General features: G+C 45.2%; 2 protein-coding genes across 2 annotated transcripts; both read left to right on the plus strand.

The window, feature by feature from the left end:
- The first annotated feature begins 346 nt into the window (after positions 1 to 346).
- On the plus strand, positions 347 to 5,481 carry LOC139547259 (uncharacterized). Its single transcript, XM_071356318.1, has 3 exons — positions 347 to 495; positions 2,708 to 3,931; positions 5,476 to 5,481. The coding sequence occupies exons 2-3, from the start codon at positions 2,966 to 2,968 to the stop codon at positions 5,479 to 5,481; spliced, it is 972 nt and encodes a 323-aa protein (XP_071212419.1). The 5' UTR covers positions 347 to 495; positions 2,708 to 2,965.
- Positions 5,482 to 8,195: 2,714 nt separating this feature from the next.
- On the plus strand, positions 8,196 to 13,196 carry LOC139546201 (cytotoxic T-lymphocyte protein 4-like). Its single transcript, XM_071354311.1, has 4 exons — positions 8,196 to 8,399; positions 8,649 to 9,011; positions 9,596 to 9,732; positions 11,863 to 13,196. Exons 1-4 carry the CDS (start codon positions 8,342 to 8,344, stop codon positions 11,947 to 11,949), a joined length of 645 nt encoding a protein of 214 aa, XP_071210412.1. The 5' UTR covers positions 8,196 to 8,341; the 3' UTR covers positions 11,950 to 13,196.
- Positions 13,197 to 26,154: the final 12,958 nt, after the last annotated feature.

Here is a 26,154-nt window from a genome sequence, read left to right on the forward strand (position 1 = left end):
AACAGAACCATACTATCCTAGCCTGGTCTCATATCAATAACAGAACCATACTATCCTAGCCTGGTCTCAGATCAATAACAGAACCATACTATCCTAGTCTGGTCCCAGATCTATAACAGAACCATACTATCCTAGCCTGGTCTCAGATCTATAACATAACCATACTATCCTAGCCTGGTCTCAGATCTATAACAGAACCATACTATCCTAGCCTGGTCTCAGATCAATAACAGAACCATACTATCCTTGCCTGGTCTCAGATCAATAACAGAACCATACTATCCTAGCCTGGTCCCAGATCTTATTTTTTATTTCTGGCTTCTTGTGTGTTCTGATTGGTTCACAGAGAAGCAGTGTCTGAAACCCCATGATCCACTGGTCAATCAGAGTTGTGTGGAGGATCCTAAACCCCTCCTCCTGTGTCTGTTATTGGTGGGATGTGGGGTGCTACTCCTCTACAGCACCATCATCACCATCATCGTCATCCTCATCTGGGTAGGTAGATCCTGCACAATGACACAGGCTTGCGTTCCAAATTGCAGCCTATGGTAGGCCACATTACTGCACGATGCACTTTAAGGAACTACAATGGAAAACAGTCAGTGTTATTCTAGACACAATTTAAAATGTATTGTCTGGGTAGGTCTTTTTCAACTGTCAAATAAAATTAGTTAATCAATAAGGTGCCATTTGGGACGGAGACAGACTGACAGCAACATGTGGGACAGACTGACAGCAACATGTGGGACAGACTGACAGCCACATGTGGGACAGACTGACAGCAACATGTGGGACAGACTGACAGCAACATGTGAGACAGACTGACAGCAACATGTGAGAAAGACTGACAGCAACATGTGAGACAGACTGACAGCAACATGTGAGACAGACTGACAGCAACATGTGAGACAGACTGACAGCAACATGTGAGACAGACTGACAGCAACATGTGAGACAGACTGACAGCAACATGTGAGACAGGCTGACAGCAACATGTGAGACAGGCTGACAGCAACATGTGAGACAGACTGACAGCAACATGTGAGACAGACTGACAGCAACATGAGACAGACTGACAGCAACATGTGAGACAGACTGACAGCAACATGTGAGACAGACTGACAGCAACATGGCAGACAGACTGACAGCAACATGTGAGACAGACTGACAGCAACATGTGAGACAGACTGACAGCAACATGTGAGACAGACTGACAGCAACATGTGAGACAGGCTGACAGCAACATGTGAGACAGGCTGACAGCAACATGTGAGACAGACTGACAGCAACATGTGAGACAGACTGACAGCAACATGTGAGACAGACTGACAGCAACATGTGAGACAGACTGACAGCAACATGTGAGACAGGCTGACAGCAACATGTGAGACAGGCTGACAGCAACATGTGAGACAGGCTGACAGCAACATGTGAGACAGACTGACAGCAACATGTGAGACAGACTGACAGCAACATGTGAGACAGACTGACAGCAACATGTGAGACAGACTGACAGCAACATGTGAGACAGACTGACAGCAACATGTGAGACAGACTGACAGCAACATGTGAGACTTACTGACAGCAACATGTGAGACTTACTGACAGCAACATGGCAGACAGACTGACAGCAACATGTGAGACAGACTGACAGCAACATGTGAGACAGACTGACAGCAACATGTGAGACAGACTGACAGCAACATGTCAGACAGACTGACAGCAACATGTGAGACAGACTGACAGCAACATGTGAGACAGACTGACAGCACCATGTCAGACAGACTGACAGCAACATGTGAGACAGACTGACAGCAACATGTGAGACAGACTGACAGCAACATGTCAGACAGACTGACAGCAACATGTGGGACAGACTGACAGCAACATGTGAGACAGACTGACAGCAACATGTGAGACAGGCTGACAGCAACATGTGAGACAGACTGACAGCAACATGTGAGACAGGCTGACAGCAACATGTGAGACAGACTGACAGCAACATGTGAGACAGACTGACAGTAACATGTGAGACAGACTGACAGCAACATGTGAGACAGACTGACAGCAACATGTGAGACAGGCTGACAGCAACATGTGAGACAGGCTGACAGCAACATGTGAGACAGACTGACAGCAACATGTGAGACAGACTGACAGCAACATGTGAGACAGACTGACAGCAACATGTGAGACAGACTGACAGCAACATGTGAGACAGACTGACAGCAACATGTGAGACAGACTGACAGCAACATGTGAGACAGACTGACAGCAACATGTGAGACAGACTGACAGCAACATGTGAGACAGACTGACAGCAACATGTGAGACAGGCTGACAGCAACATGTGAGACAGACTGACAGCAACATGATGGTAATGTATGTATAGATGCCACTGTATTCTGATGGTAATGTATGTATAGATGCACTGTATTCTAACAGTAATGTATGTATAGATGACACTGTATTCTGATGGTAATGTATGTATAGATGCACTGTATTCTAACAGTAATGTATGTATAGATGACACTGTATTCTAACAGTAATGTATGTATAGATGACACTGTATTCTGATGGTAATGTAGGTATAGATGCCACTGTATTCTGATGGTAATGTATGTATAGATGCACTGTATTCTAACAGTAATGTAGGTATAGATATATATTCTTGTAATACTAATGGGGTGATATCTTTTTTCCTCAGAGGAAGCTGAAGAAGGAAGCGTCTGCTCAGAGGACCTACTTGAACATAAAGCTAGGAGAGAAGAGAGTTCCTCAGAGAGTCCAGTATCCAGTCACCGGAAGGTTCTGATGCTGATCTTCCTAAGGCTGTGCGTGCACTACTTTTGTGCGCTATATAGGGAATAGGGTGAAATCTGGGACTTAGCCGATTGGCTCTTCAATCAATCTACGGACGCATTCAATGCTTCATAACTTTCAAGAAAATCAGGATCATTAGGAGATGATAAGAATACATGATTACTTCTCATACTGCGTTAGAACAGCGTCCTACTGCATTAGAACAGCTTCATACTGCGTTAGAACAGCGTCCTACTGCATTAGAACAGTGTCCTACTGCGTTAGAACAGCGTCCTACTGCATCAGAACAGCTTCATACTGCATTAGAACAGCTTCATACTGCATTAGAACAGTGTCCTACTGCATTAGAACAGCATCCTACTGCATTAGAACAGTGTCCTACTGCATCAGAACAGCTTCATACTGCATCAGAACAGCTTCATACTGCATTGGAACAGCTTCATACTGCATTAGAACAGCTTCATACTGCATTAGAACAGCTTCATACTGCGTTAGAACAGCTTCATACTGCATTAGAACAGCTTCATACTACATTGGAACAGCTTCATACTGCATTAGAATAGCTTCATACTGCATTAGAACAACTTCATACTGCATTAGAACAGCTTCATACTGCATCAGAACAGCTTCATACTGCATTAGAACAGCTTCATACTGCATTAGAACAGCTTCAAACTGCATTAGAACAGCTTCATACTGCATTAGAACAGCTTCATACTGCATTAGAACAGCTTCATACTGCATTAGAACAGCTTCATACTGCATTAGAACAGCTTCATACTGCATTAGAACAGCTTCATACTGCATTAGAACAGCTTCATACTGCATTGGAACAGCTTCATACTGCATTAGAACAGCTTCATACTGCATTAGAACAACTTCATACTGCATTAGAACAGCTTCATACTGCATCAGAACAGCTTCATACTGCATTAGAACAGCTTCATACTGCATTAGAACAGCTTCAAACTGCATTAGAACAGCTTCATACTGCATTAGAACAGCTTCATACTGCATTAGAACAGCTTCATACTGCATTAGAACAGCTTCATACTGCATTAGAACAGCTTCATACTGCATTAGAACAGCTTCATACTGCATTAGAACAGCTTCATACTGCATTGGAACAGCTTCATACTGCATTAGAACAGCTTCATACTGCATTAGAACAGCTTCATACTGCATTAGAACAGCTTCATACTGCATTAGAACAGCTTCATACTGCATTAGAACAGCTTCATACTGCATTAGAACTGCTTCACGATGCATTAGAACAACTTCATACTGCATTAGAACAGCTTCATACTGCATTAGAACAGCTTCATACTGCATTAGAACAGCTTCATACTGCACCAGAACAGCTTCATACTGCATTGGAACAGCTTCATACTGCATTAGAACAGCTTCATACTGCATTAGAACAGCTTCATACTGCATTAGAACAGCTTCATACTGCATTGGAACAGCTTCATACTGCATTAGAACAGCTTCATACTGCACCAGAACAGCTTCATACTGCATTGGAACAGCTTCATACTGCATTAGAACAGCTTCATACTGCATTAGAACAGCTTCATACTGCATTAGAACAGCTTCATACTGCATTGGAACAGCTTCATACTGCATTGGAACAGCTTCATACTGCATTAGAACAGCTTCATACTGCATTAGAACAGCTTCATACTGCATTAGAACAGCTTCATACTGCATTAGAACAGCTTCATACTGCATTAGAACAGCTTCATACTACATTAGAACAGCTTCATACTGCATTAGAACAGCTTCATACTGCATTAGAACAGCTTCATACTGCATTAGAACAGCTTCATACTGCATTAGAACAGCTTCATACTGCATTAGAACAGCTTCATACTGCATTAGAACAGCTTCATAATGCATTAGAACAGCTTCATAATGCATTGGAACTGCTTCACGATGCATTGGAACTGCTTCACGATGCATTGGACCTGCTTCACGATGCATTGGACCTGCTTCACGATGCATTAGAACTGCTTCACGATGCATTGGAACTGCTTCACGATGCATTGGACCTGCTTCACGATGCATTATAACTGCTTCACGATGCATTATAACTGCTTCACGATGCATTGGAACTGCTTCACGATGCATTGGACCTGCTTCACGATGCGTTAGAACTGCTTCACGATGCATTGGAACTGCTTCAAGATGCATTGGACCTGCTTCACGATGCATTATAACTGCTTCACGATGCATTATAACTGCTTCACGATGCATTATAACTGCATCACGATGCATTGGAACTGCTTCACGATGCATTTGAACTGCTTCACGATGCATTTGAACTGCTTCACGATGCGTTAGAACTGCTTCACGATGCATTGGAACTGCTTCACGATGCATTGGACCTGCTTCACGATGCATTAGAACTGCTTCACGATGCATTATAACTGCGTCACGATGCATTGGACCTGCTTCACGATGCATTGGAACGGCTTCACGATGCATCGGAACTGCTTCAGAATACATTATTCCTACAGGCTTTAAGTAAAGTTTTACCAATCAGGATGTTTGTATTAAAGGTTGTTTACCGACACTATAATCGCTGTGTTGTTCCATAACAATGACTCCCTCCCTTCTGTAATGCCGTGTACGAAGCTGTTTGTGTTTCAGAAGTAAAGGAAGTAGAATGTTCCATGTGACTTTCACTTTATACCCTCACGTTAGGCCCCTCACCACACGTTCTTCCTTACATGCTCAAATGGCACCCTATTCCCTATGTAGTGCACTACTGTTGACCAGGGTCCATATGGGCTCTGGTCTAAAGTAGCGCACTGTAATATAGGGAATAGGGTGCCATTTGGAACACCTCCGAGACATTTTCACACCTATTCTAGGAAATCAAAGATCATATCACTGAGCAGTTTCACACAACCTCACATGCTGTAAGCACACATAAATATTGAGTGATGTTGGTAAATATGTGGATAAGCCCTAATTAAAATGGCACTCTGTGCCATAAATAGGGCACTACTTTTATCCAGGGCCCATAAGGGAATAGGGTCCCATTTCAGACAAACCCCTTTATCTGACAGTTGTGGCTGCTTTGCGTGATGTATTGTTGTCTGTACCTTCTTGCCCTTTGTGCTGTTGTCTGTGCCCAATAATGTTTGTACCATGCTTTGTGCTGCTACCATGTTGTTGTCATGTTGTGTTGCTACCATGTTGTTGTCATGTTGTGTTGCTACCATGCTGTGTTGTCATGTGTTGCTGCCTTGCTATGTTGTCGTCTTAGGTCTGTCTTTATGTAGTGTTGTGTTGTCTCTCTTTATGTAGTGATGTGTTGTCTCTCTTTATGTAGTGTTGTGGTGTCTCTCTTTATGTAGTGTTGTGGTGTCTCTCTTTATGTCGTGTTGTGGTGTCTCTCTTTATGTAGTGTTGTGGTGTCTCTCTTTATGTCGTGTTGTGGTGTCTCTCTTTATGTAGTGTTGTGGAGTCTCTCTCTATGTAGTGTTGTGGTGTCTCTCTTTATGTAGTGTTGTGGTGTCTCTCTTTATGTAGTGTTATAGTGTCTCTCTTTATGTAGTGTTGTGTTGTCTCTCTTTATGTAGTGTTGTGTTGTCTCTCTCTCTTTATGTAGTGTTGTGGTGTCTCTCTTTATGTAGTGTTGTGGTGTCTCTCTCTATGTAGTGTTGTCTCTCTCTTTATGTAGTGTTGTGTTGTCTCTCTCTCTTTATGTAGTGTTGTGGTGTCTCTCTTTATGTAGTGTTGTGGTGTCTCTCTTTATGTAGTGTTGTGGTGTCTCTCTTTATGTAGTGTTGTGGTGTCTCTCTTTATGTAGTGTTGTGGTGTCTCTCTTTATGTAGTGTTGTGGTGTCTCTCTTTATGTAGTGTTGTGTTGTCTCTCTCTCTTTATGTAGTGTTGTGGTGTCTCTCTTTATGTAGTGTTGTGGTGTCTCTCTCTATGTAGTGTTGTCTCTCTCTTTATGTAGTGTTGTGTTGTCTCTCTCTCTTTATGTAGTGTTGTGGTGTCTCTCTTTATGTAGTGTTGTGGTGTCTCTCTTTATGTAGTGTTGTGGTGTCTCTCTTTATGTAGTGTTGTGGTGTCTCTCTTTATGTAGTGTTGTGGTGTCTCTCTTTATGTAGTGTTGTGGTGTCTCTCTTTATGTAGTGTTGTGGTGTCTCTCTTTATGTAGTGTTGTGGTGTCTCTTTATGTAGTGTTGTGGTGTCTCTCTTTATGTAGTGTTGTGGTGTCTCTCTTTATGTAGTGTTGTGTTGTCTCTCTTTATGGAGTGTTGTGGTGTCTCTCTTTATGTAGTGTTGTGGTGTCTCTCTTTATGTAGTGTTGTGTTGTCTCTCTTTATGTAGTGTTGTGTTGTCTCTCTTTATGTAGTGTTGTGTTGTCTCTCTCTATGTAGTGTTGTGGTGTCTCTCTTTATGTAGTGTTGTGGTGTCTCTCTTTATGTAGTGTTGTGGTGTCTCTCTTTATGTAGTGTTGTGGTGTCTCTCTCTATGTAGTGTTGTGGTGTCTCTCTTTATGTAGTGTTGTGGTGTCTCTCTCTATGTAGTGTTGTGGTGTCTCTCTTTATGTAGTGTTGTGGTGTCTCTCTTTATGTAGTGTTGTGGTGTCCCTCTCTTTATGTAGTGTTGTGTCGTCTCTCTCTCTTTATGTAGTGTTGTGGTGTCTCTCTTTATGTAGTGTTGTGTTGTCTCTCTTTATGTAGTGTTGTGTTGTCTCTCTTTATGTAGTGTTGTGGTGTCTCTCTATGTAGTGTTGTGTTGTCTCTCTTTATGTAGTGTTGTGGTGTCTCTCTTTATGTAGTGTTGTGGTGTCTCTCTTTATGTAGTGTTGTGTTGTCTCTCTTTATGTAGTGTTGTGTTGTCTCTCTTTATGTAGTGTTGTGTTGTCTCTCTTTATGTAGTGTTGTGGTGTATCTCTTTATGTAGTGTTGTGTTGTCTCTCTTGTCCTGATGTGTGTTTTGTGTCCTATATTTGTATTTTTAATCCCAGCCCCCGTCCCCGCAGGAGGCCTTTTGTCTTTTGGTAGGCCGTCATTGTAAATAAGAATTTGTAATTAAATGACTTTGTTAAGTAAAGGTTAAATAAACATCTACCATGATAGGAGATGTAACCCCGATCGTTCCTCAGGTCCATCATTGGTTTTGAGTGTTATCACTGTGGCACCAAATATGTTCCAATCAACAATGTCACTGATGACGTCAGAAAAGGGTAAAATCTCACAAATCAGCATTTTCATTATGACTAATCATTTCATTGTTGTACTCAGGGCGTTTTTTTTTCTCTCTCTCTCTCTTTATATTCACTTTGCATATTTTCCGTTGTTATTGGAACTTATTTGATCAGAATAATGAATTGTATCGGCTACTTGACTGGGTGGTTTGGGATTACTGGTACTGAGGGACATATGGGCTTTTTATGGCGTATGTATCAGAGCACGATCTCAAACTCTTTCCGAAACACTTGGTTATATAAAAGTGTGACAAGATTATTTTAGAGGTACATTTCTTCTTGTCGTCATGAGTCTCAGCCCGTTGATATTTCTCTGTCTCGGTCTTTACCTCCCAGTGTGGAATGGTGAGTTCCTTTTAAATATGATACAAGACATTTCTTTAAGGACTAGATTTAGCCAATGCAGAGTTAGTTGTTAGTTGTATTGTTGTGACCCTTACTTCTGGATGATGTGGAGCTGTATAGGATACAAGCTCAGCAACAGCAGTGAGTGAATCTGACCTTTCCCCTCTCTCTCTCTCTCTCTCCCTCTTTCTGCTGCTCTCTACCTCTCTTTCTCTCTCTATCCACCTCTCTCCCACTCTCTCTCCCCAGCGCTGAAGGTCACCCAGCCGTACCGTGTGGTCGGTTTTCGTGGTGAGGTGGAGCTGTTCTGCTCCTACCACCACACAGGGAGACATGAACCGGAGGAGCTACGGGTCACTCTGTACCAGGGGATGTACAGGGAGGAGAAGCAGGAGGTGTGCACCACCTTCTTCACCCACAACCAGACATCCTTCCAGGTGGAGGGAGTGAGGGAGGTGCGTTGTCGGGGCCAGTTAGGGCCAGGCAGGGTGAACCTGACTATTTCTGGTCTCCGGGGTAACGACACTGACCTGTACTACTGTGGCATAGAGGTGATGTACCCTCCGCCGTACCTCAGGACGTTTGGAAATGGTACTCTCCTCTACATACCAGGTAAGTCTAATGAGATAATACATTCTGAGGTGTATAACTGACTATGTATGAAGCTGTAACATGGACTTTGAAGTTGATGGGAGATTTGGGGGGAAAATTCTAGTTACAGGTGTTTTATTTTATGTTAGGATTCAGTGAAAGAAAAAGATTTGTTTAATCTCTGAATTCCTTATGCTTATACTGAATAACCTTATACTACAGTGGGTTATTTCAGGATAACACAGAGTGTTTCCTGGTTGTCTTAAACCAATCTACTTGGAAACAAGCGTATACACCTCACACACATGGTTATGGGCTTAACAAAAAGAAGACACCTGTACCATGTCAGATACAGAGTTAAAATGTATTACATTTGGAGTTTGCATCCCAATATTACACTTTATATACATCACAGAAGACTGAAATACAACAAAACCGTTTGATGTAGAAACACCAGATTTTCAGCATAAAAAAAACCCCAACATTATTAATTATGATAAATATGAATAACATTCCACCCATGAGGCCAAAGAGGGCGCTTTTGGTCATTGACTGCAGGAAAGGGCTACAGTAATGAAACTGTCTATATGTGTGACCTTCTATAGAGGAACCAGGCTGCTCCTTGCCAGAGGCCCAGAGAAGAAGTGATATGGGAGAAACATCAGTCAGACTAGCTCTAGCAGGACTGGTCGCAGCCAGCATACTAATGGTCATCTCTGTTATCGCTTTTCTTCTTTACCAGGTAAGGCATTACAAACACCCTCTGCTTTAACATGGATGATACTGTACATGTCTTGTTTTTTTCAAATTCATGACCAACATTAACCTAATAACAAAAGTTATTTTGGTTGAGAGGCACTACTGTTATGTTCTTTTATAGTTTTCTCCACCGAGTACAGAGCCTTCAGAAACTATTCACACCCTTTAACTTTTTCCTCATTTCTGTTGTTACAGCCTGAATTTAAAATGGACTAAGTGTAGATGTTTTGTCACTGGCCTACACACAATACCCCATAATGTCGAAGTGGAATTGTGTTTTTAGACATTTTTACATAAAAATGTAAAGCCGAAATGTATTGAGTCAATAAGTATTCAACCCCTTTTTTTTTATGGCAAGACTAAATAAGTTCAGGAGTGAACATTTGCTTAACAAGTCACATAATAAGTTGCATGGATTCACTCTGTGTGCAATGATAGTGTTTAACATCTCTTTACACCACACATACAATTATCTGTAAGGTCCCTCAGTTGAGTAGTGAATTTCAAACACAGATTCAACCACAAAGACCAGTGAGGTTTTCCAATTCCTCGCAAAGAAGGGCACCTATTGGTAGATGGGTAAAAAAAAAATATTGCAGACTTTGAATATCCCTTTGAGCATGGTGAAGTTATTAATTACACTTTGGATGGTGTATCAATACACCCAGTCACTACAAAGATACAGGCATCCTTCCTAACTCAGTTGCCGGAGAGTAAGGAAACTGCTCAGGGATTTCACCATGAGGCCAATGGTGACTTTCAAACAGTTAGTGTTTAATAGCTGTGATATGAGACAACTGAGGATGGATCAACAACATTGTAGTTACTCTGTAACTAACCTAAATGACAGAGTGAAAAGAAGGAAACATGTAAAGAATACAAATATTCCAAAACAAGCATCCTGTTTGCCACAAGGCTCTTGTTGCAAGAATGTGGCAAAGCAATTCACTTTTTGTCCTGAATCCTGAATATAACGTGCTATGTTTGGGGCAAATCCAAAATATTTCTGAGTACCACTCTCCATATTTTCAAGCATATTTTACCTTTCATCAAAGCAGACTTCCAGATTTTCCTCGAGGATTTTGCTCCATTCCGTTTTCTTTTTTATCCTGAAAAACTCCCCAGTCCTTAACGATTACAAGCATACCCATAATGTGATGCAGCCATCACTATGCTGCGGGCGGCAGATAGCCTAGTGGCCAGTAACCGAAAGCCTATGCAAGAACCAATTCTTATTTACAATGAAAGCCAAGGAACTGCCTTGTTCAGGGGCAGAACAACAGTTTTTACCTTGTCAGCTCGGGGATTCGATCTAGCAACCTTTCGGTTACTGGCCCAAAGCTCTAACCACTAGGCTACCTGCCGCCCACAGCATAGTGATGGCTGCATCACATTATGGGTATGCTTGTAATCTTTAAGGACTGGGGAGTTTTTCAGGATAAAAAAAGAAAACGGAATGGAGCAAAATCCTCTAGGAAAATCTGGAAGTCTGCTTTGATGAATCCACCTTTCAGCAGGACAATAACCTACAACACAAAGCCAAATCTACACTGTGGTTTCTTACCAAGACAGTGAATGTTCCCGAGTGGCCGAGTTACAGTTTTGCTTCAATCTACTTGAAAATCTATGGCAAGACCTGAAAATGGTTGTCTTAGGAATAATCCAGGTGTGGAAAGCTCTTAGAGACTTTACCCAGAACAACTCTCAGCTGTAACGGCTGTTAAAGGTTCTTCTACAAAGTATTGACTCAGGGGTGTGAATATGTCTATTTCATGTTGGCTCAACGGTCATTTCATTGAAATGACATGGGAAGCAATGTTGATTCAACCAGTGTGTGCCCAGTAGGAAGTATGTTTGCGTTAATCTTTTAGCAGACAATCGTGTTCTTTTGATGAATGTATTTGCAATTTTGACGGTGTAATATAGTTTTGATTCATGTATTTGTGTTTTGAGAAGGTAACTACATTTTTGAAAAGGCATAGAGTTCTGAGTTCTTCACAGAGTTCTGTGTCTTGTAGAATCTGGTTTTGAAAAATCGACAACATTGTTAAAAAAATACTTGAGAAAACGTGTAATAGATATAATAATACATTTTGACCTATTCACCGTCTAGGTTCTACAGAGGAAAAGAAGGTTTGGAGGAATAACACCGATGATTTCACAGAATGACGGAAGATTTGGTTATGGAAACTTCCAATGAAGAATGTTCATCAATTGTCTGCATCACCTCCAATTCCCCATATATTGTTTTGCAAATATATATACATACACATATAAATACATACATACAACATGATCATTACACAGGTGCACCTTGTGCTGGGGACAATAAAAGGCCACTAAAATGTGCAGTTTTGTCACACAATGCCACAGATGTCTCAAGTTGAGGGAGCAGCAGTTGGCATGGTTACTGCAGGATTGTCCACCAGAGCTGTTGCCAGAGAATGTAATGTTAATTTCTCTACCATAAGCCGCCTCCAACGTCGTTTTAGAGAATTTGGCAGTACGTCCAACCGGCCTCACAACCGCAGACCACATGTAACCATGCCAGCCCAGGACTTCCTGATTGGCGGGCCTGGCTCCCCAGTGGGTGGGCCTATGTCTTCCCAGGCCCACCCTTGGCTGCACCCCTGGCCAGTCATGTGAAATCCATATATTAGGGCCTAACGAATTAATTTCGGACTGATTTCCTTATATGAACTGTAACGCAGTTTTCAGTTTCCCCCTCCCCACTCAGACCACTCCCAGACAGTCTTAGCAAAATTCTTGCTTGAGAAATTGTTCTTAGCTAAGAAGCTATATTTGTTTATTTTTGACAGTTTTAATTGAAACAAATCACAGTAAGGTACTTAACTGTTACCGAGAAATAATTAGATAAAAATGTCCTACAGGTTAGAGATTTAGAATGTGATTTAGAATGTGATTTAGAATGAGATTTAAAATGTGATTTAAAATGAGATTTAGAATGAGATTTCGAATGTGATTTCGAATGTGATTTAGAATGAGATTTAGAATGTGATTTAGAATGAGATTTAAAATGAGATTTAGAATGAGATTTAGAATGTGATTTAGAATGAGATTTAAAATGTGATTTAGAATGAGATTTAGAATGTGATCAATGGTTTGAAAACTTTTCATGATTCATTTCTGTCTTAGTCAATAGGATTTCTTATAATGTTAAATAAATGTTTATATTATTGTGACATCTCTAGAGATAGGGTCTCTGTATTATCATGGGGTGGCAGGTAGCCTAGTAACCGGAAGGACTAGTAACCGGAAGGTTTCTAGATCGAATCCCTGAGCTGACAAGGTAAAAATATGTTGTTCTGCCCCTGAACAAGGCAGTTAACCCGCTGTTCCTCGGCTGTCAATGAAAATAAGAATTTGTTCTTAACTGATTTGCCCTGTTAAATAAAGGCAAAATTAAAATAAAACATTTAAATCAGAGGATCGGCGTTGGAATAACTCTATATATAAGGTTAGGGTTAATCATAAGGGTAGCAGTGTGGTTAAGGTAAGGTTTACATTTTAAGAAGATATAAGCTTTTTATTTAACTAGGCAAGTCGGTTAAGTCGGTTAAGAACTAATTCTTATTTACAATGACAGCCTACCGGGGAACAGTGGGTTAACTGCCTTGTTCAGGAGCAGAACGACAGAACGATTTTTACCTTGTCAGCTCGGGGATTCGATCCAGCAACTTTTCAGTCGATCCAGCAACCACTAGGCTACCTGCCGAACCGGGGTTTATGACTATTGTGGCTGGGTTAACTAGTGACAACCCTCTCATTCATTTAAGGGTTAAATAAATTAGACTATTATTATACATTTGCCCCCCTTCCCCAAAACATGTGTAAATATTGGACTATAAATTGTATCTTCCTGTATTATACTGATGCTAAAATGTTTATTCTATTCTACTGAGACACTTACTTTGTGGTCGTATTCTTATCCTGTATCAGTTCTTATTGCTGTTGTCCAGAAGGAACCTGCATTTAGTTGGACGATGTGTAGCATCCGTATATTGTACATATGACTAATAAAATGTGAAAATTTAAAAGCACCCTGGAATGATTCAAGAAGAAACGTTAGACTGTTCTGGAGTGGCCCGCGTTGAGTCCAGATCGGTATCACATCCATAACCTTCCACGAGATGTGTTCTGGAGTGGCCCGCGTTGAGTCCAGATCGGTATCATAACCTTCGATGAGATGTGTTCTGGAGTGGCCCGCGTTGAGTCCAGATCCGTATCACATCCATAACCTTCCACGAGATGTGTTCTGGAGTGGCCCGCGTTGAGTCCAGATCCGTATCACATCCATAACCTTCCACGAGATGTGTTCTGGAGTGGCCCGCGTTGAGTCCAGATCCGTATGACATCCATAACCTTCCACGAGATGTGTTCTGGAGTGGCCCGCGTTGAGTCCAGATCCGTATCACATCCATAACCTTCCACGAGATGTGTTCTGGAGTGGCCCGCGTTGAGTCCAGATCCGTATCACATCTATAACCTTCCACGAGATGTGTTCTGGAGTGGCCCGCGTTGAGTCCAGATCCGTATCACATCCATAACCTTCCACGAGATGTGTTCTGGAGTGGCCCGCGTTGAGTCCAGATCCGTATCACATCCATAACCTTCCACGAGATGTGTTCTGGAGTGGCCCGCGTTGAGTCCAGATCCGTATCACATCCATAACCTTATACGAGATGTGTTCTGGAGTGGCCCGCGTTGAGTCCAGATCCGTATCACATCCATAACCTTCCACGAGATGTGTTCTGGAGTGGCCCGCGTTGAGTCCAGATCCGTATCACATCCATAACCTTCCACGAGATGTGTTCTGGAGTGGCCCGCGTTGAGTCCATATCCGTATCACATCCATAACCTTCCACGAGATGTGTTCTGGAGTGGCCCGCGTTGAGTCCAGATCGGTATCACATCCATAACCTTCCACGAGATGTGTTCTGGAGTGGCCCGCGTTGAGTCCAGATCCGTATCACATCCATAACCTTCCACGAGATGTGTTCTGGAGTGGCCCGCGTTGAGTCCAGATCGGTATCATAACCTTCCACGAGATGTGTTCTGGAGTGGCCCGCGTTGAGTCCAGATCGGTATCACATCCATAACCTTCCATGAGATGTGAAAACAGCAGTTGTTAGAGTGCATCTTTAAAACGTTGAATAATTAGAGCAGTTTGCTGCTGAAGAGTCGGCCGAATTGCCAGTAGAAAGGTGCAGCCAGCTCATTGATGGCTACAAGCATTTGTCGGCAGTTATCTTGACCATGGACTGTGCAACCAAGTACTAGCTCCGGGGTGCCAATCATTTTGTCCATGCCATTTTTCTTTATTTTGTCATTTAAAATTGTAAACTGAAAAAAAACACAATCGCTTATGTCGGCCTTCCACTTCTACGGTGGAAAGTGGTTTGGCCTACAAACTATGTCCACTTTATGGAAAGATTAGACTCTCACGAACACGATGGGGTTCTCCGTTTTGCTCTACAACCCCCAAAAAGCCACCCGGGACTAGTCTGAAGGTAACCCGGTACCGGCCCCACAGGACTGGTCTGAAGGTAACCCGGTACCGGCCCCACAGGACTAGTCTGAAGGTAACCCGGTACCGGCCCCACAGGACTGGTCTGAAGGTAACCCGGTACCGGCCCCACAGGACTGGTCTGAAGGTAACCCGGTACCGGCCCCACAGGACTAGTCTGAAGGTAACCCGGTACCGGCCCCACAGGACTAGTCTGAAGGTAACCCGGTACCGGCCCCACAGGACTAGTCTGAAGGTAACCCGGTACCGGCCCCACAGGACTAGTCTGAAGGTAACCCGGTACCGGCCCCACAGGACTAGTCTGAAGGTAACCCGGTACCGGCCCCACAGGACTGGTCTGAAGGTAACCCGGTACCGGCCCCACAGGACTGGTCTGAAGGTAACCGGTAGCTGAGCACAGGGAACACGCTGGTAGGACAAGACGAACTGGCAACAGACAAACACAAAATGCAGGTATAAATACACAGGGCCGGTACCGGCCCCACAGGACTAGTCTGAAGGTAACCCGGTACCGGCCCCACAGGACTAGTCTGAAGGTAACCCGGTACCGGCCCCACAGGACTAGTCTGAAGGTAACCCGGTACCGGCCCTGTGTATTTATACCTGCATTTTGTGTTTGTCTGTTGCCAGTTCGTCTTGTCCTACCAGCGTGTTCCCTGTGCTCAGCTACCGGTTACCTTCAGACCAGTCCTGTGGGGCCGGTACCGGGTTACCTTCAGACTAGTCCTGTGGGGCCGGTACCGGGCCTGTGTATTTATACCTGCGTTTTGTGTTTGTCTGTTGCCAGTTCGTCTTGTCCTACCAGCGTGTTCCCTGTGCTTTCGTTTTTCATTAGTCTTTCCAGTTCTGACCTTTCGTGATCCTGTACCTGCCTGACTCCGATTTGGATTACGACCCTTTGCCTGTCTTGACCTACCGATTGACTGCTGTCCTGTACCTGCCTGTCTTGACCTACCGATTGACTGCTGTCCTGTACCTGCCTGTCTTGACCTACCGATTGACTGCTGTCCTGTACCTGCCTGTCTTGACCTACCGATTGACTGCTGTCCTGTACCTGCCTGTCTTGACCTACCGATTGACTGCTGTCCTGTACCTGCCTGTCTTGACTTACCTTTTGCCTGCCCCTTGAACTTTAATAAACTCTGAGACTCGTACGATCCACCTCCTGTGTCTGCATCTGGGTCTTAACCTGAGTTGTGATAATAGGCTATTGGGTACTGTCTAAAACTGTAAGGGTACAACCTCAGTGTTCACTGTAAACACGCACAGGAAGTTGCAACCATTTCTCACAACTTTCAAGTTTTTCGTTCACAAGACCTCAAATTTGTTCAGCCCTTACAAAAAAGTCCTACAGGAATACTGCAGAATATATATCCTGCAGGAATACAGTAGGATGTTCTGCAGGATATCCCACAGGATTTTCGGGGCCACTTTCCTGCAGGATCCTGTAGGAATCATGCAGTTAGACCTCAAATAAATCCTGAAGGACTGCCTATTGGAATTGTCTTACACCAGAATGGCCCCAAAATCCTGTGGGATATTGTCGTGGCAGAATCAGATTTAAAAATAACATCTTATGTTATCTTATCTATGTTACCTTGCTAAATCTGATTCTGCCACGACAATATCCTGTTGGTAAGAGTCCTACAGGTAGTTCCACAAGATTTCCAGGGCGGCCATTTTCCTGTAGGACAACCTGCTGGATTCCTTCCTCATCTTTCAGAGAATTTCCTGTAGGACAACCTGCTGGATTCCTTCCTCATCTTTCAGAGAATTTCATGTAGGACAATCCATATTCTTTCAAAAGAATGGATAGATTGTACAAGATATAAATTACATTGAAATTGTATTATCCAATGAAGCAACAGCTGACATGTTTGATTGTCCATTTCACCAGCACTGCATAAAATATGATTCCTAGGAGAGAAATACAATATATTGAATAAATATGGTGAAAGCATATTTTGTAACACGTGAGAGTAATGGATGACACATCACATGAACAGCTTATGTGTTCACGGCTGTCTTCTTCCTCCTCGTTTGAGGAGGAAAAGTTTGAAGGATCGGAGGACCAATATGCAGCGTGGTATGTGTTCATCTTGATTTTAATAGAAAGAGAACACTTTGCGAAACTAAATACAAAAACAATAAACTACCACCGTGAAGCTAAATAACAAATAGTGCTGACACTAAACACTACACATAGACAATCATCCACAACCCACAATACAAAACAGGCTACCTAAATATGGTTCCCAATCAGAGACAATGAATGACAGCTGCCTCTGATTGAGAACCATATCAGGCCAAATGAGAAAACCCCACATAGAAACAGACAACATAGATAATACCCACCCAACTCACGTCCTGACCGACTAAATAAAGACTAAACAAAGGAAATAAGGTCAGAAACGTGACATTATGTGTATTGGTGTGAAGGGAAACTGATGTCTGCAACGGTAAACTTGGTTGTTGGTTTTAATATGGCTGGTACACCAACAACATCTGTGCGTATCCATGCGTGTTAGGCCTTGTTTTAAAGGGAGAAATGATAGTTTGAGACTGTGTGGGGTGTTACCTTCGCCTGCACGGCTGTCCCGTGCTGTGTGTTAGTCAGTCTCACTGTTGTTTACAGGCCCTGTTAACTGGGGAGGACAGGAGAGAGATGAGAGGGGTAGAGTTCACAGGATGGAACAGCAGAGACTCTGTGTGTGTGTGTGTGTGTGTGTGTGTGTGTGTGTGTGTGTGTGTGTGTGTGTGTGTGTGTGTGTGTGTGTGTGTGTGTGTGTGTGTGTGTGTGTGTGTGTGTGTGTGTGTGTGTGTGTGTGTGTGTATGTGATGTGTGTGTGTGTGTGATGTGTGTGTGTGTGTGTTACATGAGGAACAGTGACAGGAAATAACAACAGATAGGTGATACTTACCAGAATAGTACTGACTATGATAAAATCCAACTCAGTGAAAGGTGATACTTACCAGAATAGTACTGACTATGATAAAATCCAACTCAGTGAAAGGTGTCGTACTTACCAGAATAGTACTGACTATGATAAAATCCAACTCAGTAAAAGGTGTCATACTTACCAGAACAGTACTGACTATGATAAAATCCAACTCAATGAAAGGGGTCGTACTTAGCAATCACCTCCCTTCCAAACACAGCCACAGCCAGGTCTTTAACCATGGCTGTTGCCACCTCTACAGCAGGCCTGCAGCGGGGTATTACTTCTGCCCAAAGGGGTCATCCCCTCTGCCGATGGTCCTGGCTCTATTAACATAATCATACACTAATATCTTAGCACTGTCCAACGTTAAAAGATGACTTAAACTGTATGGGGAGTGTTGTGGGGAAGTGTATGGGGAAGTGCTGGGGGGAGTGTATGGGGGGAGTGTATGGGGAGTGTATGGGGGGAGTGTATGGGGAAGTGCTGTGGGGAGTGTATGGGGAGTGTATGTGGGGAGTGTATGGGGAGTGTATGGGGAAGTGCTGTGGGAGTGTATGGGGAAGTGCTGGGGGAGTGTATGGGGAGTGTATGGGGAAGTGCTGTGGGGAGTGTGTGGAAGTGTTTGGGGGAGTGTATGGGGAGTGCTGGGGGAGTGTATGGGGAAGTGTTGTGGGGAGTGTATGGGAGTGTTTGGGGGAGTGTATGGGGAGTGCTGGGGGGTGCTGGGGGGAGTGTGTGGAAGTGTTTGGGGGAGTGTATGGGGAGTGCTGGGGGGTGCTGGGGGGAGTGTGTGGAAGTGTTTGGGGGAGTTTATGGGGAGTGCTGGGGTAGTGTATGGAGAAGTGTTGTGGGGAGTGTATGGGGAAGTGCTGGGGGAGTGTATGGGGAAGTGCTGGGGGAGTCTATGGGGAAGTGTTGTGGGGAGTGTATGGGGAAGTGCTGGGGGAGTGTATGGGGAGTGCTGGGGGAGTGTATGGGGAAGTGCTGGTGGAGTGTATGGGGCAGTGTACGGGGAGTGTTTGCAGGAGTGCTGGGGGGAGTGTATGGAGGAGTGCTGGGGGGAGTGTTTGGGGCAGTGTATGGGGGAGTGCTGTGGGGAGTGTTTGCAGGAGTGCTGGGGGGAGTGTATGGGGAAGTGCTGTGGAGAGTGCTGTGGGGAGTGTTTGCAGGAGTGCTGGGGGGAGTGTATGGGGGAGTGTATGGGGGAGTGCTGGGGAGGGTGCTGTGGGGAGTGCTGGGGGAGTGTATGGGGGAGTGCTGTGGGGAGTGTATGGGAGAGTGCTGTGGGGAGTGTATGGGAGAGTGCTGGGGGGAGTGTATGGGGGAGTACTGGGGGGAGTGTATGGGGGAGGATATGGGGGAGTGCTGTGGGGAGTGCTGGGGGGAGTGTATGGGGAGTGTATGGGGGAGTGTATGGGGAGTGTATGGGGGAGTGCTGTGGGGAGTGCTGGGGGAGTGATGTGGGGAGTGTATGGGGGAGTGTATGGGGAGTGTATGGGGGAGTGTATGGGGGAGTGTATGGGGGAGTGTATGGGGGAGTGTATGGGGAGTATATGGGGGAGTGTATGGGGAGTGTATGGGGGAGTGTATGGGGAAGTGCTGTGGGGAGTGCTGTGGGGAGTGTATGGGGGAGTGTATGGGGAGTGCTGTGGGGAGTGCTGTGGGAGTGTATGGGGGAGTGCTGTGGGGAGTGTATGGGGGAGTGTATGGGGAGTGTATGGGTGAGTGCTGTGGGGAGTGTATGGGGAAGTGCTGGGGGAGTGTATGGGGAGTGCTGTGGGGAGTGCTGTGGGGAGTGTATGGGGGAGTGCTGTGGGGAGTGTATGGGGGAGTGTATGGGGGAGTGCTTTGGGGAGTGTATGGGGAGTGTATGGGGGAGTGTATGGGGAGTGTATGGGGAAGTGCTGTGGGGAGTGTATGGGGAAGTGCTGGGGGAGTGTATGGGGAGTGCTGCGGGGAGTGCTGTGGGAGTGTATGGGGGAGTGCTGTGGGGAGTGTATGGGGGAGTGTATGGGGAGTGTATGGGGGAGTGCTGTGAGGAGTGTATGGGGAAGTGCTGGGGGAGTGTATGGGGAGTGCTGTGGGGAGTGCTGTGGGAGTGTATGGGGAGTGCTGGGGGAGTGTATGGGGAAGTGTTGTGGGGAGTGTATGGGAGTGTTTGGGGGAGTGTATGGGGAGTGCTGGGGGGTGCTGGGGGGAGTGTGTGGAAGTGTTTGGGGGAGTTTATGGGGAGTGCTGGGGTAGTGTATGGAGAAGTGTTGTGGGGAGTGTATGGGGAAGTGCTGGGGGAGTGTATGGGGAAGTGCTGGGGGAGTCTATGGGGAAGTGTTGTGGGGAGTGTATGGGGAAGTGCTGGGGGAGTGTATGGGGAGTGCTGGGGGAGTGTATGGGGAAGTGCTGGTGGAGTGTATGGGGCAGTGTACGGGGAGTGTTTGCAGGAGTGCTGGGGGGAGTGTATGGAGGAGTGCTGGGGGGAGTGTTTGGGGCAGTGTATGGGGGAGTGCTGTGGGGAGTGTTTGCAGGAGTGCTGGGGGGAGTGTATGGGGAAGTGCTGTGGAGAGTGCTGTGGGGAGTGTTTGCAGGAGTGCTGGGGGGAGTGTATGGGGGAGTGTATGGGGGAGTGCTGGGGAGGGTGCTGTGGGGAGTGTTTGCAGGAGTGCTGGGGGGAGTGTATGGGGGAGTGTATGGGGGAGTGCTGGGGAGGGTGCTGTGGGGAGTGCTGGGGGAGTGTATGGGGGAGTGCTGTGGGGAGTGTATGGGAGAGTGCTGTGGGGGAGTGCTGTGGGGAGTGCTGTGGGGAGTGCTGGGGGGAGTGTATGGGGAGTGTATGGGGGAGTGTATGGGGAGTGTATGGGGGAGTGCTGTGGGGAGTGCTGGGGGAGTGATGTGGGGAGTGTATGGGGGAGTGTATGGGGAGTGTATGGGGGAGTGTATGGGGAGTGTATGGGGGAGTGTATGGGGAGTGTATGGGGGAGTGTATGGGGAGTGTATGGGGGAGTGTATGGGGAGTGTATGGGGGAGTGTATGGGGAGTATATGGGGGAGTGTATGGGGGAGTGTATGGGGGAGTGTATGGGGAGTGTATGGGGGAGTGCTGTGGGGAGTGCATGTGGGAGTGTATGGGGGAGTGCTGTGGGGAGTGTATGGGGGAGTGTATGGGGAGTGTATGGGTGAGTGCTGTGGGGAGTGTATGGGGAAGTGCTGGGGGAGTGTATGGGGAGTGCTGTGGGGAGTCCTGTGGGGAGTGTATGGGGGAGTGCTGTGGGGAGTGTATGGGGGAGTGTATGGGGGAGTGCTTTGGGGAGTGTATGGGGAGTGTATGGGGGAGTGTATGGGGAGTGTATGGGGAAGTGCTGTGGGGAGTGTATGGGGAAGTGCTGGGGGAGTGTATGGGGAGTGCTGCGGGGAGTGCTGTGGGAGTGTATGGGGGAGTGCTGTGGGGAGTGTATGGGGGAGTGTATGGGGAGTGTATGGGGGAGTGCTGTGGGGAGTGTATGGGGAATTGCTGGGGGAGTGTATGGGGAGTGCTGTGGGGAGTGCTGTGGGAGTGTATGGGGAGTGCTGTGGGGAGTGTATGGGGGAGTGTATGGGGGAGTGTATGGGGAGTGTATGGGGGAGTGCTGTGGGGAGTGTATGGGGGAGTGTATGGGGGAGTGCTGTGGGGAGTGTATGGGGGAGTGTATGGGGAGTGTATGGGTGAGTGCTGTGGGGAGTGTATGGGGAAGTGCTGGGGGAGTGTATGGGGAGTGCTGTGGGGAGTGCTGTGGGGAGTGTATGGGGGAGTGCTGTGGGGAGTGTATGGGGGAGTGTATGGGGGAGTGCTTTGGGGAGTGTATGGGGAGTGCTGTGGGGAGTGCTGTGGGAGTGTATGGGGAGTGCTGTGGGGAGTGTATGGGGGAGTGTATGGGGGAGTGTATGGGGAGTGTATGGGGGAGTGCTGTGGGGAGTGTATGGGGGAGTGTATGGGGGAGTGCTGTGGGGAGTGTATGGGGGAGTGTATGGGGGAGTGTATGGGGGAGTGTATGGGCGCTTGGTTTGCGTTTGTCTTTTGCTTTTGGGCTCCTCGTCCTTCCTTTGACTCTCAGGTGCCTTTAGTTTGAGTAATTTCATCATCAATTTATTTTTGTGCTCTATAAAAGTGTCCTGGAGAAATGTAAGTCGTAAATTCGCCAATTCTGATCATACTTTGTCATTCCAGTCCCATTTTGATGACAATATCCCTTTGATGATAGTTGTATATAATGTTAGGTTATGATCGCAATGTAACCTTGTTTTCAGATATAAAAAAGACAATGTATTCCCCAAACATTATCCTTCATTTTTTTTTTTTATAATATTTTTTATTTTTGACAATACAAAAACATACATGAGACAAAAACAATAGAGAACTCAACATTTACATAAACACATGTCAACAAACGTTAATGACCTCTTGATGACCTCTTAATGACACTTGTTCAGACACACGTGTCCCCATCGTGGCCGTCTCACACTTCCTCATCTCTCATCCCCTGGGCATCTGCAGCGCTTGCAATACTTCATGCCGTATAGCTTCAATCTGCACTATTCTGCCTCTCTGTGTAGCCCATATTTAGATAATAATGCATTTGATTCATCCACTGTCTTAACGATGGAGAGTCATTTGATTCAGCCACTGTCTTAACGATGGAGAGTCATTTGAATTCATCCACTGTCTTAACGATGGAGGGTCATTTGATTCAGCCACTGTCTTAACGATGGAGAGTCATTTGAATTCATCCACTGTCTTAACGATGGAGAGTCATTTGATTCATCCACTGTCTTAACGATGGAGGGTCATTTGATTCATCCACTGTCTTAACGATGGAGGGTCATTTGATTCATCCACTGTCTTAACGATGGAGAGTCATTTGATTCATCCACTGTCTTAACGATGGAGAGTCATTTGATTCATCCACTGTCTTAACGATGGAGGGTCATTTGATTCTTCCCCTGTCTTAACGATGGAGGGTCATTTGATTCATCCACTGTCTTAACGATGGAGAGTCATTTGATTCTTCCACTGTCTTAACGATGGAGGGTCATTTGAAATATCCACTGTCTTAACGATGGAGGGTCATTTGAACTTTCCCCCCTCTGATAACCAGGTGGTGAATCGCATCTCTGCATGTCTGGCAGACATATCAGTGTGGATGACGGATCACCACCTCAAGCTGAACCTCGGCAAGACGGAGCTGCTCTTCCTCCCGGGGAAGGACTGCCCGTTCCATGATCTCGCCATCACGGTTGACAACTCCATTGTGTCCTCCTCCCAGAGTGCTAAGAACCTTGGCGTGATCCTGGACAACACCCTGTCGTTCTCAACTCACATCAAGGCGGTGACCCGTTCCTGTAGGTTCATGCTCTACAACATTCGCAGAGTACGACCCTGCCTCACGCAGGAAGCGGCGCAGGTCCTAATCCAGGCACTTGTCATCTCCCGTCTGGATTACTGCAACTCGCTGTTGGCTGGGCTCCCTGCCTGTGCCATTAAACCCCTACAACTCATCCAGAACGCCGCAGCCCATCTGGTGTTCAACTTTCCCAAGTTCTCTCACGTCACCCCGCTCCTCCGCTCTCTCCACTGGCTTCCAGTTGAAGCTCGCATCCGCTACAAGACCATGGTGCTTGCCTACGGAGCTGTGAGGGGAACGGCACCTCCGTACCTTCAGGCTCTGATCAGGCCCTACACCCAAACAAGGGCACTGCGTTCATCCACCTCTGGCCTGCTCGCCTCCCTACCTCTGAGGAAGTACAGTTCCCGCTCAGCCCAGTCAAAACTGTTCGCTGCTCTGGCACCCCAATGGTGGAACAAACTCCCTCACGACGCCAGGTCAGCGGAGTCAATCACCACCTTCCGGAGACACCTGAAACCCCACCTCTTTAAGGAATACCTAGGATAGGATAAAGTAATCCTTCTAACCCCCCCCCTTAAAAGAGTTAGATGCACTATTGTAAAGTGGTTGTTCCACTGGATATCATAAGGTGAATGCACCAATTTGTAAGTCGCTCTGGATAAGAGCGTCTGCTAAATGACTTAAATGTAATGTTAAATGTAATTATCCACTGTCTTAACGATGGAGGGTCATTTGAATTATCCACTGTCTTAACGATGGAGAGTCATTTGATTTCCATTTTTTACGATTTTTTTTCTCTCAAAATTATTGATGAGAAAGGTACAGTCCAACCCATTGGTTATCTCGCTGCATCCCCATATGCCATGTCTTGAAATATGCAGATTAAAATAACATTTAAATTGTAAAACTTCTGTCAGACAACTTTCTAACTCCGCCCATTACTTTTTAATGTTATTGCATTCCCAGAAGGCATGAATTATTGAGTCATTGTTAGAATTTGTGAATTGTCTCTTGTATAATACATTCAGTACATTCATTTATATTGGATTAAACATACATTCTGTACATTCATTTATACTGGATTAAACATACATTCTGTACATTCATTTATACTGGATTAAACATACATTCTGTACATTCATTTATACTGGATTAAACATACTGTCGTTAGTTATGTTCTGTTTTGTCAGTCTAGAAGAAAAAGAAACGCACACCTATTTAGGCGAGGTGCCGGCTAGCGGAGTAGAAAACTTGAAAATAAAGGAGAGCCCTCCTAGGAGCTCAGATGCAAAAATGTAATTACCAACGTTTCGACAGCCAAACTGTCTTCATCAGGGTATAGTCACAAACACTGCCGGATGACTCGTTTATATAGTGTCAAAAGACACACAGGTGTCTGTAATCATGGCCTAATATCATTGGTTAATTCTCAAATATAAAAATGGCATACAAAGAACACCATACAAAAAACAAATGGATAGCATACGACCATAGATTCATTTTATACTACACAAGCTTACAAACAATTACAAAGTCACAATAATCACAAGAATGGCTTCAGATCAAAGTCTACGTTGAGACCGAGGGGGGGCAAGGGTCTTTAAGTTAAAGATCCAGGCAGCCTCTCGTTTTAACAATAAATTATCGCGGTCACCCCCTCTCCTAGGGAGGGTGACATGTTCGATGCCAATATAACGCAGAGATTAAATCGAGTGGCCTGCCTCCAAAAAGTGGGCCGCAACTGGGTAGGTCAAGTTTTGGCACGTTATGTTGCTCCGATGCTCTGAGATACGTACTTTTAATTCGCGCTTTGTTTTACCCAGATAGTTTTTACCACAAGGACAAGTTATAAGATAAATAACTGCCTTAGTGGAGCACGTAATAACACCTTTTATTGGGATCGATTTCCCTGTTTGTGGGTGTTTGAAGGATCTGCATTTATAAGTGCCATTGCATTGAGCACAGCCATTACACTTGTAATTTCCATCCAGTAGGGGCGCAAATAGACGTTGTTCAGGAATATCTTGGAGTGGTAAATCAGAGTTTACCAATTCGTCTCTGAGGTTTCTGCCCCGCGAGAATACGACCAAGGGAAGGTCCGAAAACACATTACCGAGACTATCATCGGATTTTAGAATGTGCCAATGTTTGTGGACAATTTCCTTAATTTGTTCAGAGCGCTTTGAATAGCGGGTAGTTAGAATGCAAGAATGCGTCTTTCTGTGAGACTGCCCTTAAAAGGTCATGTCTCGTTTTGTTTTGAATTTTCTCAATGGCAATATTAATCTGATCATTTTTGTGCCCCCTCTCCTTGAACTTTCTTTGCGTCTCAGCAATATTTTTGTCGAAATCTGATTGTTTTTTGCAAATTCTTTTGATTCAACAGAATTGGCAAACTATTTTTCAAGGGAAGTGGGTGACAGCTATCAGCCCTCAACAAACTGTTACGATCAGTAGGTTTCCTGTAAAGATCAGTGTATAGAACATTATTTTCACACAAGATCAGAAGATCAAAAAAACTGAGTTGACGTGTATCAGATT

This window comes from Salvelinus alpinus, chromosome 20, assembly GCF_045679555.1.
Source record: "Salvelinus alpinus chromosome 20, SLU_Salpinus.1, whole genome shotgun sequence".
Classification (NCBI taxonomy): Eukaryota; Metazoa; Chordata; class Actinopteri; order Salmoniformes; family Salmonidae; genus Salvelinus; species Salvelinus alpinus.

What these genes read in the sequence shown, in the direction of transcription:
- LOC139546201 (XM_071354311.1), top strand. Translation starts at nt 8,342, where the DNA reads ATGAGTCTCAGCCCGTTGATATTTCTCTGTCTCGGTCTTTACCTCCCA. An exon ending in TACTCTCCTCTACATACCAG is followed by an intron (nt 9,012 to 9,595) that starts GTAAGTCTAATG and finishes GACCTTCTATAG; the next exon opens with AGGAACCAGGCTGCTCCTTG. An exon ending in TCGCTTTTCTTCTTTACCAG is followed by an intron (nt 9,733 to 11,862) that starts GTAAGGCATTAC and finishes TTCACCGTCTAG; the next exon opens with GTTCTACAGAGGAAAAGAAG.
- LOC139547259 (XM_071356318.1), top strand. Translation starts at nt 2,966, where the DNA reads ATGATAAGAATACATGATTACTTCTCATACTGCGTTAGAACAGCGTCC.